General features: G+C 45.8%; 1 protein-coding gene and 1 long non-coding RNA gene across 6 annotated transcripts in view; one reads left to right on the top strand and one right to left on the bottom strand.

Annotated features, from left to right (window-relative positions):
- Nucleotides 1-5,994, top strand: part of ALDH2 (aldehyde dehydrogenase 2 family member) — a 25,730-nt gene extending 19,736 nt beyond the window's left edge. Inside the window, exons 10-13 of the mRNA XM_055550497.1 lie at nt 1,921-2,085; nt 3,759-3,916; nt 4,991-5,105; nt 5,545-5,994. Coding sequence (XP_055406472.1) covers nt 1,921-2,085; nt 3,759-3,916; nt 4,991-5,105; nt 5,545-5,577 — 471 coding nt within the window. The 3' untranslated portion in view covers nt 5,578-5,994. The remainder of the gene's footprint in view (nt 1-1,920; nt 2,086-3,758; nt 3,917-4,990; nt 5,106-5,544) is intronic.
- Nucleotides 1-16,766, bottom strand: part of LOC129630140 (uncharacterized) — a 23,515-nt gene extending 6,749 nt beyond the window's left edge. Inside the window, exons 1-4 of one of the 5 annotated variants that reach the window (XR_008703553.1) lie at nt 16,583-16,741; nt 16,337-16,425; nt 11,773-11,881; nt 6,847-10,039 (exon numbers count right to left, since the gene is read on the bottom strand). This is a non-coding gene — a long non-coding RNA (uncharacterized LOC129630140). Of the gene's footprint in view, nt 1-6,846; nt 10,040-10,311; nt 11,580-11,772; nt 11,882-16,336; nt 16,426-16,532 lie in introns of those variants that run through there. The other 4 variants (XR_008703552.1, XR_008703551.1, XR_008703554.1 and 1 more) reach the window with 4 other exon arrangements.

Below are 16,766 nucleotides of genomic sequence, written 5' to 3'. Positions count from 1 at the left end.
AAAAAAAATATTTTTTTTTTAAACCATGAGCATGTATTCATTTTAATTAATAGTCAATAATAATCACAGTAAGAAACACAGCAGTACCTCTCCCCCCACCTCCTCTCATATCCTGGTCCTTTTACCAGCACTGTCCTTACACCCAGCTGTCCTGGGCTCAGTCTCCACAGGGCCCCGCGCTGGCCACCTCCTCCCAGGGAGGAGCCGTGGGGTCCGGAGTCAGGGATTCTTGCCCCCACAGGTCTCTTGTGTGCAGCCCTGAGCCCACTTCGAGGGCCCACGAGGGCTTCTCTGTGGGCTCCACTGTCCTGGGGGCACCTGTGTTGCTGGTGTCCACTCCCCAGAATCTGGGGCCAGCCAAGGCAGCCCTTTTTTTTTTTAACAGATTCTGTTTTTCTAGAAAAATGAGCAGAAAGTACAGAGTTCCCATAAACCCCGAACCTTTCCACTCCGTAGTTTCTCCTGTTTTTAACATCTTGCCTTGGTTTGATACATTTGTTGTATTATTAACTAAAGCCCATAGCTTGCATTAGAGTTCACTCTTGGTGGTGTACATTCTATGGGTTTCGACAAATGAATCAAGACATGTATCTACCATCACAGCATCTCTTTTTCTCTCATTTTTCTTTGTGGTTTGTGGCTGTTTAATTATTAAGGTAATATAGATTTGTATTAGAAACTTCATAAAAAAGAGTTTACAGTAAAAAGTAAGATTCCCCTTTTCCCCTCCATGTCCATTTCCCGTAGGTAACCAACCACACTCACGCACACAGAATTACATTTTGGTATGTTTGTTTTAACAAAAGTTGGAACATATATCATTCTACAAGCTTTCTCCCCTTTAAGAAATATCTTAGGCTATCTTTCTGTGTTCGTTGATTGATCTGTTGTTAATGATGATACAGTATATGGATATACCATAATTATATTAACCAGCTCCTCTACTGATGTATACTTAGAATTGTTTCTGCTTTTTGCTTTTATAAGGTGTTCCCCAGTGACTATCCTTATTCAGGTCCCTTTGTCACATGTAGCATAAATTCCTAGAAGTTAAATAGCTGGGCCAAAGGATATGAACATCTAATTTTTTGTCTAATTTTTAAGACACTTGCCCAAAGAGCTGTACCAGCTTAGTCCTTTTTTTTCCTTTCTAAATTGAGGTATAATTAACCTGTTTTATCAGTTCTTCTAATAGTATATGAATATTACAGAGTATGTAACATACCTTTACCATCAATGTATTTTCATACTAGTTAAAATTTTTAGTAATCTCATACTTGAAAAACAAAAATGGTAGGCTTAATATCAGAGAAGGTGATGGCACCCCACTCCAGTCTCTTGCCTGGAGAATCCCATGGATGGAGGAGCCTGGTGGGCTGCAGTCCTTGGGGTTGCTAAGTCAGACACAACTGAGCAACTTCACTTTCACTTTTCACTTTCATGCATTGGAGAAGGAAATGGCAACCCACTCCAGTGTTCTTGCCTGGAGAATCCCAGGGACGGGGGAGCCTGTTGGGCTGCCATCTATGGGGTCACACAGAGTCGGACACGACTGAAGCGACTTAGCAGCAGCAGCATTCATGATCTGGGCTTCCCAGGTGACGCTAATGGTAAAGAATCCACCTGCCAATGCAGGAGCCATGAGATGTGGGTTTGATCCCTGGGTCGGGAAGATCCCCTAGAGGAGGGCAATGCAACCCACTCCAGTATTCTTACCTGGAAAATCCCATGGACAGAGGAGCCTCGTGGGCTATAATTCATGGGGTTGCAAAGAGTTGGACACGACTGAAGTGACTGAGTGTGGAGCATTCATGATCTGGCCCATTTCCCAGGTATCTCCATGCCTGTGTGGTTCTAAGACTGAAGCTAGGAGACGTCTGGCTGTAGCATCTGTATAACTCTGGGCTCCTTCTCCCTCAGGTGGATGAAACGCAGTTTAAGAAGGTCCTTGGCTATATCAAATCTGGGAAGGAGGAGGGGGCGAAGCTGCTGTGTGGTGGAGGGGCGGCTGCTGACCGTGGCTACTTCATCCAGCCCACTGTGTTTGGAGATGTGCAAGACGGCATGACCATCGCAAAGGAGGAGGTCAGTATGGGTCCAGCGCTTGAGGGAATGTTCTTAGGAGGAGAAGTGGACAGCTCAGTCTAGCATCTTGACCCATGACCCATCTGCTGACCTTGGGTCAAATCCTGGCTCAGTGCATAAGACAAAACCATTTGCAATTCACTTCTGACCTTGTGCTTCTCTTCAGCCTCTTATGGCTGCCAGTGGTTGGGGGCAGTATCTGAATTCCCTGGCCAAGCCTGCAGGTCCTGTGTGTGTTCTGGTCCCTGTGAGCGGTGACTCAAGGCATGACTCTTCCCGGTGCTTCTCATGAACTTCATGTAAGCAGGACACTGGCCTAGGTCAGAAGCCAGAATTCCCCACATGGCTAGAGTCCCTTGATCTTCTTCTCCTTGGTACTGATTATGAACGTAGGGCAGCAACTGTCTCATTGATTTGTTTGCTTCACAAATCATTTCTGACTGCCTACTGTGCGCCATGTGCTCTACAGACACTGGAGAGCCGGGGGTATCCAGTACCTGTACTCTGCCCTTGTGGAGTTCAGACTCACTCCACCTCCCCTGGGAGGATGAAGCCCTTTAGCGGCCTTACACAGGGAAAATATTACACTGCCACCCTCTTCCATTGATTCAAAAAAAAAAGAGCAAAAATCAGGATAGGAAAATACAACAAAGTTCTGCCTCTTTTCGCCATCTTGACTACTTTGATCCTTTTTTTTTTTTCATTCTCAATGGAAAGGGAAAATATTCATTTTCTAAGGAGGGCAGGGGCTCCTTTGCTTTGCTAGTGCCCTCAGTGCACGATGCCCCATCTCTGATATGGGCTCCTGGCAGTCTTCTCACCTCCCTCGTGACACTTTCTACCCAGTCCTGGCATCAGCCATTTCTTCACAAAGTCCTACTTCCTTTTAGTGGCAAATGGATTTTTTAAGAATAGGCGCCAAAAAGAAGAATGGGCGCTGGTGCCTGGAACTCCATTTTCCTCCTCCCTGCTCCTCCCCCTGACTCTGGCTTGGCTAGTTTCTGCTCCTGTCCCAGCTTGATTATCACCTCTCGGGGCCTTTCCTGACCTCCCACCTCCCACCACTCATTCGGGCCAGGTAGCTCCTCTGGGCTCCCCCTCTGTCCGTGTCCTGGTCATAGGCCAGTCACTGGATTGCATCAGGATCCGTTCCCTGGGGCTCTCCCCTAACGGGGCTGAGAGCAGCCACACTGCAACGACAAGAAGCACGCCCGATTCCCACGTTGTGGTTTCTAAATCCTGTTGCCCACTTAAAAGGAAGCAGGATTCCTGGAAGAAATGGCTCAGAAATAAGACAGGGAAAGTGTAAGATAAACCTGGAACATCTTGAGATCAGAGATCCTGTTTTGTGCATAACTTCTTCATAGCTGTTTCTTCAGCATCTGATGCGTGCCTGGCTGAATGACTGACTTGAGTTCTTTGAAACTAAATGTACATGTAACTTGTCAGTGCAAACCCCTACCTCACAGGACTGTTTAGAAATAAGCTACGGTATGTAAGGCCTGTGGCCACCAGCTGGCTTCCTTCCCTCGTGCTCCAGTGAGTGGGGGCTGTCAGCACCCTCACACTGTGAGTCTGGGGGCTGCTGGAACCACCTGCTCAGCGCTGGGGAGAGCTGGCTAACATGTGGGTCTCAGTCTGCCACGCCCACCCTTCATGCTGTCTCATCCCAGATCTTTGGGCCAGTGATGCAGATTCTGAAGTTCAAGAGCATGGAGGAAGTCGTCGGGAGAGCCAACAATTCCAAGTACGGGCTGGCTGCAGCTGTCTTCACGAAGGACTTGGACAAGGCCAATTACCTGTCCCAGGCCCTCCAGGCCGGCACTGTGTGGTAAGGGCCTCCCGCAACCCTTCACAACCCTGGCAGACATCCCAAGCCAGGCTCTTTGGTAATCCCCTGCTCACATCCCGGAGTTGGGGTGCCAGGCTCAGTGCCTCCTGGGTCTGGGTGTGGGTGTGGGGTAGCGGGTAGAGGTTTCCCATGCCCTTCTCCAGGGGATTAAACTTCCCTCTGGTGCGTATGTCCGTGACGCGCTTCTTGGACAAGCAGCTGGGTGACTGGGCTCCTCACCAAGCTGTGAGGAGGCCAGCGCTGAGTGTCCGCATCTGTGTCACCCTGGTTTTCAAAGCTTAGCACCTATGTCACACCCATTAGGCCAGCGGTAATGTAAAAAACAGAAAATACCAAGTGTTGGTTAGGGTGTGGAGACATTGCTGGTGGTACTGTAAAATGTTGCACCCACTACAGACAAGTCTGGCAGAAGTTCCCCAGTCAGTTCGACATAGAATTATCCTAGGACCCAGTAATTCCATTCCTGGGTGTATACCCAGGAGGAAAAAAAAAAACACACATCTGCACAAAAAAGTGTACCTGAATATTCATAGACTATTCGTGATAGTCTAAAAGTGGGAACAGCCTAAATGCCCACGAGCTGATGAATGGACACACAAACTGTGGTTTATTCACGCGATGGAATGTTCAGCCATAAAAAGGAATGAAGCGCTGATGCCTATTTCAACGTGGATAATGTAATACTAAATGAAAGAAGCCAGACACAGAAGGTCACACGTTGTGTGATTCCATTTATATGAAATATCCAGAACAGAGCCATATAGACAGCACCTAATTAGTAAAAACAATTCATTAAAATGGGAAGCTAGCATTTGGTGCACCCTGGTATTGACATCCATGTCATGAAGGACCAGACAACTTACGGCTTTGTTGCACACGGCCTGCTTTTGAACCCCTGTATGGCTAGATTTTAGTAGGGTTCTCCACCTCCCTTTTTCTAAAGTAAAATTTGCTCTAAAGTTAAATTTTAGAGCAATACAGGAGGTTTGAGGGGGCAGGATACTTCATCCCTGCCCCAGCAAGTTACTCCTGAGATCTCATCTTAAATTGTAGGGTCAACTGCTATGACGTGTTTGGGGCCCAGTCGCCGTTCGGTGGCTACAAGCTGTCTGGGAGTGGCCGGGAGCTGGGGGAATACGGGCTGCAGGCGTACACCGAAGTGAAGACCGTGAGTATGGGTGCCTTCTCTGCCCTCTCCCTGTGCCGGGCTCCACCAGTGTTGACTGCAGGTTTCTTGTTTTAAGCCATGGAAGCTACCAAAGAGGGTAAAGACCCGGTCTCTGCTATGCCTTGTGAAGAATAAGTAGGGACTTGACCACCACTGTGCTTACACAGTCCTTTGCTGGGCTTCGTCATACACCGAGTTCTATAGAGCTTGAGAAGAGGGAAAAGCCCCCAGTGGAGAAAGACTGGGTCAAGGGGAGGCTGAGTGTGATCTTAACGCAGAACATAGCCCTAGCAGGTTGCTCGGATCGACCATTTGGTTGTCGAGATGTTGGAAAATAAGGGGAGCCCTTCTGCTTATCGCTCCGGCAGCATCCAGCTGAGGAGGCCTGCGGACCACAGGGAAGCATGCAGATTTAACAGCTTCTCTGCTTCCCTCACAGGTCACAGTCAGAGTTCCTCAGAAGAACTCCTGAAGAACCACGCTGGCTTTCTTACTCATCCAGTAATGGAAGGCTCAGAGATCAGCCACAAGACCAAGAAAAATGACCCTTGCATGCTAAAGGTCTCAAAAGAGAAACTCTGCCAGAAGAATCTCTTGGATCAAGAAAGTTCCTTCCAATACATTGGCTGGGTGTGGGGCAAAGGGTATATGGAAAGCCTTTTACACTGCAGTACTGCTACTAGCTTTCAAAGTGACTTTCCAAAGATTCAAATATCTCATTCTGTCCATCTGACACACTTCTTTCTGTAATTTGCCTTAACAGGGGAAGGAAAAGCCATTGTTGACCCCTGTACTATCATTGAGGCAACAACTAGCACCTTGCTTTGTATTCTGGACTAAAAACCCAATAAAGACACTGTGGCTCTTCACTTTCTAACTAAGTCTTTCTCCGTCTCAGCCCAAGGAGATGCTGTCACACAGATATGTTGTCCCCTCTGCGCGTGTGTCACACTGTCAACACCTACCGCCCCTCCCCTCTTGGGGGCAAACAGCCTTTGTATCCTGCACGTAATTAACGGGTGTCTCTGGCCTGCCCATGTGTGGCGGGCCCTGTGCAACACACTGAGTCTCGACACCTCAACAGCACTCGCAGCCCCTGCCCCGAGAGACGGAGAGGTAAGCTGGGAAAAATGCGCACTCGACACTCAAGGCTGGTTCTCAGTGTTGTAAGTTCAAAGACTTGGTCAGAACCAATGAGACAGATTCCTGCCGGACCAGTTTCATAAGAGATTAACTTGAAAACCAGATGTCCGTTTACTCATTTTAAGTGAGGTCTGTATTTTCAGACTTTTTGAATCTTGTATCCAGAACACTGCCTGCCTTTAGTTAGGGGACCTGGCAAGTTAGTAATTAGTACTATTAGTAAATTAGGAAGCTGAACATTCCTTAGTGAACAATGAAAATGGAGCAAAAAGAACTGAATCACAGTAGTTGTGAGTGATCATGATTGGGTCACAGCTTCCTTTAAGAATTTGGGGGAAAAGTTTGATCCTTTCCTGAGAAACACACCTGTATAATTTTTGCAGACAGTGTCAGGGGAGTGGTGGAACTCAGTGGTTGACCCCTGCCTTTATTTCACTGAGGCTAAGCCACGTCTTGATAAGCGACCCCTATTCTACTAAAGACTCATTTGATTTCTCTGAGTAGCACTTAACAATTTTTGTCATATATGATATACTTGTACTATTATTTACTTTTTTCTTTAAATTGACATTTAGATAAAATTTTTGAAAAACACCTTATTTGCAGTACATAAAAAAGAGCAGCATTTAACTGTCATAAATAGAAGACATGAAAAATGAAAGCAGAACAGTATCACTAAATTTTAAACAATAAAATACAAGTAAACCGAATCTTTTAGATTATTAGGTTTATTAGTATTTAACCTTTTAGATTATATATATTTACATATGGGCTTCCTGCATGGTGCTAGTGGTAAAGAACCTGGCTGCCAGTGCAGGAGACGTAAGAGATGCAGGTTCAATCCCTGGGTTGGGAAGTTCCCCTGGAGGAAGGCATGGCAACCCACTCCAGTATTCTTGCCTGGAGAATTCCATGGACAGAGGAGCCCGGCAGGCTACAGTCCATGGGGTCGCAAAGAGTCGGACACAACTGAAGTGGCTTATGACAACACGTATTTATATATGTATTCAAAAACTCTCAATCATTCTATAGCTGAAATAGTTACATCTCATTGAGGTGACGATTCTATGACCAGATGGAACAAGACGTTCCAGTTCATGTTGCTTCAAGGTGAAATGAGGTTCACTGCCAATAACATGATTCTCTCTCAGCTTTGATGATGAGCTGCAGCAGCAACAGTCCCGTGACAAATGAGTGGCAAAAGGCAAAATTTTGAGCTCACGCCACCCTCTGCCCCCTGTTCTTCCATCTTGGCAGTCTCCTAGGCATGAGGTGGTGCATGGTGGCATGAGGTCAGCTGAAACCTCTGTCCTTGTTCTCACAGCGCCTGGGTCTACCCAGGGAGAGAGAGGGATTAAACATAGGGACTTAACAGGAAGAGGGTGTTCCGACCGTGCCAAGGGGGATGGCTGGCCTAACCTGGGCCTGATGGAAGAAAAGGTTACGCTCTTCACACTACATACGTCCATCATAAACAATTACTGGAAGGCTACTGAGTGCTAGGTCGTGGTGATGCAAAGACGACTAAGACCTGTGAGACTCACTATCTCTAGAAGCTCAGGACATGGTGAGGAGAGACAGACTCAGATGATTATAATACGATGTAAGTGCCAGATACAATGAGAGCAATAACCTAATGACATCATGGAAGGACAAGAAGGGCCCCTGCTGACTGTAGGCAGGGAAGAAGGCTCCCTAGAATGTGCCCATGTACCTCTCAGGTAAAAGAAGCCCAAAGGTGAGCAGTGAAGGGCTATTAAAGTGATTCCACAGAGTCTTTAAATAAGTGATTCCTACTATTTCAATGTTCCATTATCCCTACAGCATGACCCTCATCCTTGAGGCTTAATATGACTTCTAACATTCCAGCCATCACAACAACATCCAAGAAGCAAGACGGTTAAAGGACAAAGAAAGGTGGGATACTTTATAAGGCAACTTCCAAGAGGCTGCCCACAAAACTTATATTTATATGTCTTTGGACATATAGAGAGACCTGCCTCTTGAGAAATCTGTATGCAGGTCAGGAAGCAACAGTTAGAACCGGACATGAAAAACAGACTGGTTCCAAATAGGAAAAGGAGTATGTCAAGATTGTATATTGTCACCCTGCTTATTTAACTTATATGCAGAGTACATCATGAGAAACACTGGGCTGGATGAAGCACAAGCTGGACTCAAGACTGCAGGGAGAAATATCAATAACCTCAGATATGCAGATGACACCACCCTTACGGCAGAAAGTGAAGAAGAACTAAAGAGCCTCTTGATAAAAGTGAAGGAGGAGAGTGAAAAAGTTGGCTTAAAGTTCTCAACATTGAGTAAACTAAGATCATGGCATCCAGCCCCATCACTTCATGGCAGATAGATGGGGAAACTGAAAACAGTGGCAGACTTTATTTTGGGGGGTTCCAAAATCACTGCAGATGGTGACTGCAACCATGAAATTAAAAGATGCTTACTCCTTGGAAGGAAAGTTATCACCAACCTAGACAGCATATTAAAAAGCAGAGACAGTACTTTGCCAACAAAGGTCCATCTAGTCAAGGCTATAGTTTTTCCAGTGGTCATGTACGGATGTTGAGAGTTGGACTATAAAGAAAGCTGAGCGCAAAAGAATTGATGCTTTTGAACTGTGGTGTTGGAGAAGACTCTTGAGAGAGTCCCTTGGACTGCAAGGAGATCCAACCAGTCCTGAGTGTTCACTGGAAGGACTGATGTTGAAGCTGAAACTCCAATACTCTGTCTACCTGATGCAAAGAGCTGACTCATTTGAAAAGACCCTGATGCTGGGAAAGATTGAAGGCAGGAGGAGAAAGGGATGACAGAGGATGAGATGGTTGGATGGCATCACTGACACAATGGACATGAAATTGGGTAAATTCCGGGAGTTGGTGATGGACAGGGAGGCCTGACGTGCTGCAGTCCATGGGTCGGACACGACTGAGCGACTGAACTGAATTGGACAAAGTTAAGATACATGGCCACATCTAGCTGCAAAGAAGGATAAGGAACTTTGTCTTTTTAGCTGGGAGTCAGTGTGCCTCTCTAAAATTAAAGTTCTTAATTCTAAAGAATAAAAGGAAAATGGATTTGGGAAGGCAAATCCCTACCATGATGCGAAATAGCACCCTCAAAATTTAGGGTGATGACTTTCCAATGCCTGATCTTACCAACAACTTAATCCAAATCTCATGATATAGGTGAGAGTACTTCTGGGAAGATTTTCTATACACAATATATTACTTAAGAAAATTTTACTTGCAAGTATCAGAAAACCAAGTTCAAGTCAGTGTGAAAAAAATATGGTCCCCATATTCCAAAACCCTGAGATCTCGGCTCTGACCATGGCTTGATCCAGAAGTTCAAAATTTTCCATCTCTTGGCTCCAGCTCTCCATGTTTAAACCATACCCATTTTTGTGCTGGTGGGTCTGGATTCTTAGAAGAACCAACTGACCTCAAGAGCTCTCATCTCATACCGGGCAAGGCTCAAGTCCACTGGCTAGGAGAAGGTCCATGTTTGCTAGCCCCAGCAAAGACTCAGGTTCATGCTAACTGATGTGACATCCTGCCCTTCCCTCGACCAGTGGCCAGAGCGATAAAGATGCGGTGATTCTCTTCGACCTGAGTTCTAACCGTCCACCCTTGTAGCCCTGGAGGCCCTTCTAGTCCATTTGAGGCTGAAAATGAGGGATGGATCCTCAAAGAAAAGTGGTGCTCTTATCTGAAGGAGAGGACTTAAGACATTGGAACTGCCAACCTTTTAATACTCCAGTGCTGCTGAAAACCCTGTTGGGGTGAATTGGAGAAAACAGAGAAATGTAATATTTCTTGCCCGCATCCCTGTGAATCAGACTCATGGTAAGAGAATCTGCTTCTTAAACTGACAAATAACAACAGAAATGCCAGCTATTAAGAAAATGTCTATCCTGTTGATTCTGACATCCTAGACCCATTAATCTCCTTGTGCTTTTAGTGACAGAAACCTATTAGAACACTAGGTAGCTGTCTGGAAGCAAAAACAAAGTTCTCGGGTTATGAACAACCTAATCTCTCTGGGTTTTTAGATGTGGGTCAGTCACAGGAGTATTGGGTGTAAAGCTGGTGTTTCTGCCTTTGGCCTTGCCCAGCGCCCAAGAGGAAATGGCGGAATAAAGGATGCAAGGAACCTCCTGCAGCCCTGAGAAGGGGGGCTGATGTGGGGTTTTCTAAGTCTAGGTGCCACCCCGTGTTTGTAAGTACAACTGCACTGCTATCCTCTCCGAGATCTGACAGGTAGACCAAATGATCAGGCTGGTGTCTTTCAAAGATAGTGTTACCCGAATGAGCTGATTTACAAAACAGAAAAGACTCACAGCAAACTTACAGTTACTAAAGGGTAACAAGGACCTACCGTGTAGCACAGAGAATTGTATTCAATATCATGCAATAAACTACAGTGGAAAAGAATCTGAAAAAGTCTATCTATATAACTGAATCACTTTTCTGTATACCTGAAACTAACACAACATTGTAAATTAACTATTGTTGTTGTTCATTCACTAAAGTCATGTCCGACTCTTTGCAGCCCGCCAGGCTCCTCTGTCCATGGGGTTTTCCAGGCAAGAGTCCTGGAGTGGGTTGCCATTTCCTACTCCAGGAGATCTTCCTGAACCAGGGATTGAACCCACATGTCTTGCACTGGCAGGCAGATTCTTTACCACTGAGCAGTACTTCAGTTTTAAAAATGGTTGAAACAAAACACAAGATGGCATTACACGCCACGTGGTTGTATATGGGCAACACCTAGACAAGTGCATTGAGGCAAAAGGCGACGGTCACACGCCCAAAATAACAGCAAACAGGGACTCCAACAAAAACTTCTCCATGAATGTCCACAGAAGTACTATTCACAACAGCCCCAAATATGGAAATAATCTGAATGTCTATTAACAGATGAATGAATAAAACGTGGCCCATTCACATAATGAAATTATTTAACCATAAAACACTAATGAAGCACTGGTACATGCTATTATATACGTGAACCTCAAAAACATGATGCTATGGGAAAGAAGCTGGACATAAAAGGCCACATATTGTCTGATTCTATGTTTATGAAATGTTCAGAATAGGTAAATCCAAAGAGACAAAGCAGACTGGTCACTGCTAGGACTGAGCGACTTCACTTTCCCTTTTCCCTTTCATGCACTGGAGAAGGAAAAGGCAACCCACTCCAGTACTCTTGCCTGGAGAATCCCAGGGACGGGGGAGCCTGGTGGGCTGCCGTCTATGGGGTCGCACAGAGTCGGACACGACTGAAGCGACTTAGCAGCAGCAGCAGCAGGAGCTAGGGAGAGAAGGAAAGTTGATGGATAACAGATAAGGGTTTCCCCTGGGGATGATGAAAATGTCTTTGAACTAGATAGAGATGATACTTGCACAACATTGAGTACTAAATGCCACTGAACTGTTCGCTTTTAAATGGTCAGTTTTATGTTACATGGATTTTAATCTTAATTAAAAAAAATAAATTGCCTTACCTCTGGGCCTCCATTTCCTCACAGTCCCTCCAGTCATGTCCCACTCTCATTCAGCTACTTCATGAAGAATAAAAAGTAACTGATTGTCATTGTTTTTATTAAAATTTTTCTGAAAATGAAATGAACATGGTAAAAGGATTTTTTTTTTTTTCAGTGATATACACTCCTGGTTTCCAATCTTATGGCCTCAAGAAGAAATATTTACTGTACATCTACTAAGTGCCCCATACTACTGGTCTGGCAGCCACACTTTGAGAACCAAAGCCCAGATCTCTCTCTGCTACGTTTGTTCAAGATAATTTAGGCTTTCTATAACACACTTGTCCAACTCGTTAGAACCTCTGCCCACTGCCTGGTTCCCAACCACTCCCGCATTTTAGGGAGCTGTTATGATAGCACCCCTCTTTCAGGCACCAACATCTGTGTTAGTTATCTATGCTGCATGACAAACTGCCCCTAACTTTAGCACTTTAAAAACATTTATCATCTCACAGTTTCTGTGGGTCAGGATTTTGGACATAGCTTAACTGGGTGCCCCTGGTACAGAGGGCTGCAATCAAGTTGTTGGCCAAGGATGCAATCATCTCAGGGTTCAACTATGTGAAGATCCATGCTAAGCTCACTTACGTGACCACCTGCCAGGCCTCCAGTTCTCACTGACAGCTGGTGAGACATGAGTTCCTTGACATGTGGGCCCTCCCAGGGGCAACAATAGTGGGCTGACTAGCATCCTCTCCCCTATTCCTAGTCACATGGAACCTCAGAATGTAGAAAGGTCTCTGCAGATGCAATTAGTTAGGATAAGATGAGGTCATACTAGGTTAGGGTGACCCCTAAATCCAATGATGGGTGTCTTCGGAAGAGGAAAGAACACAGACGCACACGGAGAAAGTCATGTGAAGATCAAGGCAGAGATTAGAGGGATACACCTGTAGGCCAAGGAAGGCCAAAGGACTGCTGGGAGCCACCAGCAGCTGGCAGAGATAGAAAGGACCCTTCCTAGAGGCTTCAGAGGGAGCAGGGCCCTTCTGACACCTGGATTTCAGACTTTGGGCCTGCAGGACTGTAGAGGATAAATTTCCATTGTTTTAAGTCACCTAGTTTATGGTAATTTGCTATGGCAGCCCCAGGAAACTAATAAAGCTGCTCACATTTGAGCTGGCTTTCCTCAGAGCAAATGGGCAAGAGAATGGGAAAGCAAGAGAAGGGTACCCAGGAGGGAAGCCACAGCCTTTTTGTAATCTAATCTCAGACATGACAGCCCATCATTTGAAGTGAGTCTCTAGGTCAGCCCATGAGCACAGTGAGGGGATTACACAAGACCATGAATACCAAGAGGCACAGGCATCTCTGAGGGTTATATTAGGCTGTCTACCACGTTCCTTGATTTCTCCAACAAATATTTATCAAACACCTACTGTGGGCTAGGTGTTGAGGATGGAACTAATAATGCAGATAAGATTCCTTCCTTCCCTTTTTGAGAATATTTAATCTAATGGAGGAGAGGACCCTAAAGGAAAAAAAGTGGATATATAAATTAAAATTGTGATAAGTACAAGGAAGTGAATTATGAGGTAATATGAATAATTGATTTAGACTGACCCAAGGGTCAGGCCTTGGTTGAGATGGTTGGATGGCATCATCGACACGATGGACATGAGTTTGAGCAGGCTCCAGGAGCTGGTGATGGACAGAAAAGCCTGGTGTGCGACCATGGGGTCACAAAGAGTCAGACACGACTGAACAACTGAACTGAACTGAAGGGTCAGGCCTGGGGCTTCCCAGGTGGCTCAGTGGTAAAGAATTTGCCAGTCAGTGTAGGAGATGCGGGTTCAGTCCTGGGTTGAGAAGATCCCCTGGAGAAGGGAATGGCAACCCATTCCAGTAGTCTTGCCTGAGAAATCCCATGGACAGAGGAGCCTGGTGGCTACAGTCCAAGTAGTCACAAAGAATCAGGCACAACTAAGCGACTGAGCACACAAACACACGAGGGTTAGGCCCAGTCTTTCTGATGAATTAATATTTAGAATGTGGTTGAAGAACGCGTAGGAATTGGCCTCTGTGTGCTAAGGAGAGAAAGTTTCTAGATAGAGGGACAGTATGTGCAGATGACAGATGTTGAGTTTAGCTGCGAGACTCAGAATGCATAAGGCTCGGACCCCATCTCTGAATCTCTACTATGTAGCACAGTGCCTGGCACAGAGAGGGACCTGAGAAATTCTTACTGAAAGAACCAAAGAAACCAAGGCACCTTCTATTTCCTAACTGTCGTAGATAATGTTAATCCAAGTCATTTCAAAATTTTCTCCCACAGTTCACTGCAGAATCACTTTCTTATTTGTGTTAGAACAGGCAAAGCTGCTGTAACAAAAAGCTGTAAACACATGAAAGCTCAACAAAAGAGATTTTTTTCTTCTTCTTCTCTCATATAACAATCTTGAGAGGATGCTGAGGTCAACAGGGCAGAGTTTTCTTCCATCCAGGTATCTTCCATCTTAAAGTCCTGCCTTCTCCAGAACCTGGTCATCATCTTCCAGCTGGCAGAGTAAGTGAGAGCATCTGTTGACAGATTTTCCAGGCCAGGCCTGGATATGTGCACGTCGTCTTCTGCTCACTTTCCATTGGGGGAGAGCATAGACACATGGCCACACCGACTTTATGGGGGATGGAGAATGTCCTGTAGGCGTATGGCCAACAAAGCGGACACTATGTCTGCACCGCAAAATATATCCCGTTATGTGTCCAATTCTCTGGTACATTCCTCAAGAACCTCAAATTAACCAGATAAAAAAGAACTCTACATTTCTCACTCTCATCAAGTCTTTCATTCACCAAATGGCACCACCATCTATGCAAGTTGCATAAGGTGGTCTCTTAAAAGTTATTCTTTTTTTAAAGTATTTATTTTTATTGCTTTTATTTGGCTGCCCTGGGTCTTAGTTGCCACATGTGGGATCTAGTTCTCTGGCCAGGGACTGAACTCGGGCCCGAGGTATTCAGAGTTCAGACAGAGTCTTAGCTACTGGACCACTAGGGAAGTCCTGAAAATTATTCTTGATTTGTTTCTTATTCTCATCTTCCTCATGGAGTTCTTCAGGAAGTTCTTTCAATTCCACGTCCAAAACGTCATAAACCAATCTACTTTATTTTTATGGCCACTGTCTTAGTTCAAGCATCATAATAATCTGGGCTATTCCAACAGCCTCTTAATAACTGTTCACGTCTCCACTTTCACTTGTCCGTATTAATTCTTCATACAGCAGAGTCTTATCTTTAAAAACATAAATTTGATCAGACCCCTCTTTAGTTGAAAACCTTCCAGTGGCTTAGAATAAAATCCAAAGTTCTCACCATGACCCTAAAGGTGTGTATCAGCAGTCCCCAACCTTTTTGGCACCAGGAACCACATTCTAGGAAGACAATTTTTCTACGGACAGGGATAGGGGAGAGGGGATGGTTTCGGGATGAGTCGAGCGCATTACACTTACTCTGCACTTTGTTTCTATTATTATATCAGCTCCACCTCAGATCAGGCATCAGATTCCAGATGCTGGGGACCGCTGGCGTAGATGATACAACCCTCCTCACCTTTCCAACCTCATCCTTTACCGCTCTCTCCTACTCTCCCTGCTCCGGCTACAATGATTGTGCTGCTTCTTGACCACATTTACCTAGCTTCTACTTTAACACTTTTACAACTGCTGTTCCATCTGCCCAGAAAGTGACCTGGATCTCCAGTAGACAGTTCCTTCTCATTTATCAGAGGCCTCAGCATCAGGGTTGCCACCTGGGAGACCTCTCCTGATCCTCTACTTGAAAAGTCCTGACACCCAGTTAATTCTCTTACCTCAGCATTGTTTACTTTCTTAGTATCCACAAACTGTGCTTTTCTTTCTTTAGTTTCTGCTGCCCTCTCTCAAAAACAAAAAGATCCATGAGCATGTACTGTGTCTTTTTTCTACTTTTTCCCCAGGGTCGAGTAGGCCTGGCACACAGCGGTGCTCAGTAAATACGTGAATGAATGAAGAACCACCAAGAGGTGATTAACCAAATACTCTTGCAAGGTTCTTTGATAGGCTGTTGGTATAGCCTGGCTTCTCCACCGCCCCCTTCCCCACCCCTAATCCCCACCTCCCCTTGCCCAGGAGAGGTTTGGCAGAAGAGCAGCCGCATCTGGTGAGGCCCTCCTCTCTCCCACGGAGCTATGGGAGCCTGAACTTGCTGGCTACTCCACCTTCCGAAAGGGAAAGATACCCAGCTAAATGCCGACATGAGGAAGAGCGGAGCGAACGAGACTTGGGGTCAGAGATCTGGGGGGCCCCTGAGGCAGAGCTGGTTCCAGAGCCCCCAGGCCAACCCCATGAGCTGTAGGCTGCTCCCCGCCGCCAGGGCCTAGGGGCTGCAGGGAGGGAGGGCCTGCACCCAGTTCAGCATTTGGTCCGCAGATGGGATGCTGACAGGCAAAGGCTTTAGTGTCCGGCTTTCATTGATTACTTGTTTTCTCGAGCCAGGCATTAAAAAAAAAAAAAAAGTCATCTGTGTTGGTTGAGTAACGAGCACAAACCTGCGTCCCAGTTCCGACTTGACCACTTCTCAGCTGTCCGCAGTTGTGCGCAAATGAGTTTCGCTCTCGGACAGCCTCAGTTACCTCACCTGTTAACAGGGAACAAGAACACACTTAGCTCAAAGGGCCAAATGCCTACTTTATAAAGATGAGAGAAACTAAGGGAAGAAAAGAGCCTCAAGTAAAGTAAACGCACCGTATATATATAACTATTATTGCTATTATTATATATAGAACTCTTGTTACCGCCTGACCCGCCCGGAGCCTCAGTTTCCGCGCCTCCATCACTAGTCGTTTATCTCCGTATCTTTCCGTAGGGTAGTTCCCGCGCCAGAAGCCCTGTCCGCTGCGCAGGGACAAACTACTTTGTAGATCCACCCGCAGGCACTAGAGTCAGCTGGTGAGGGCCCGTAGCCCCGCCCCACTGGCC

This window comes from Bubalus kerabau, chromosome 16 (assembly GCF_029407905.1).
Source record: "Bubalus kerabau isolate K-KA32 ecotype Philippines breed swamp buffalo chromosome 16, PCC_UOA_SB_1v2, whole genome shotgun sequence".
Taxonomy (NCBI): domain Eukaryota; kingdom Metazoa; phylum Chordata; class Mammalia; order Artiodactyla; family Bovidae; genus Bubalus; species Bubalus kerabau.
The sequence above is the reverse complement of the archived record's forward strand: the minus strand, read 5'-3'. Positions and strand labels throughout refer to the sequence as shown.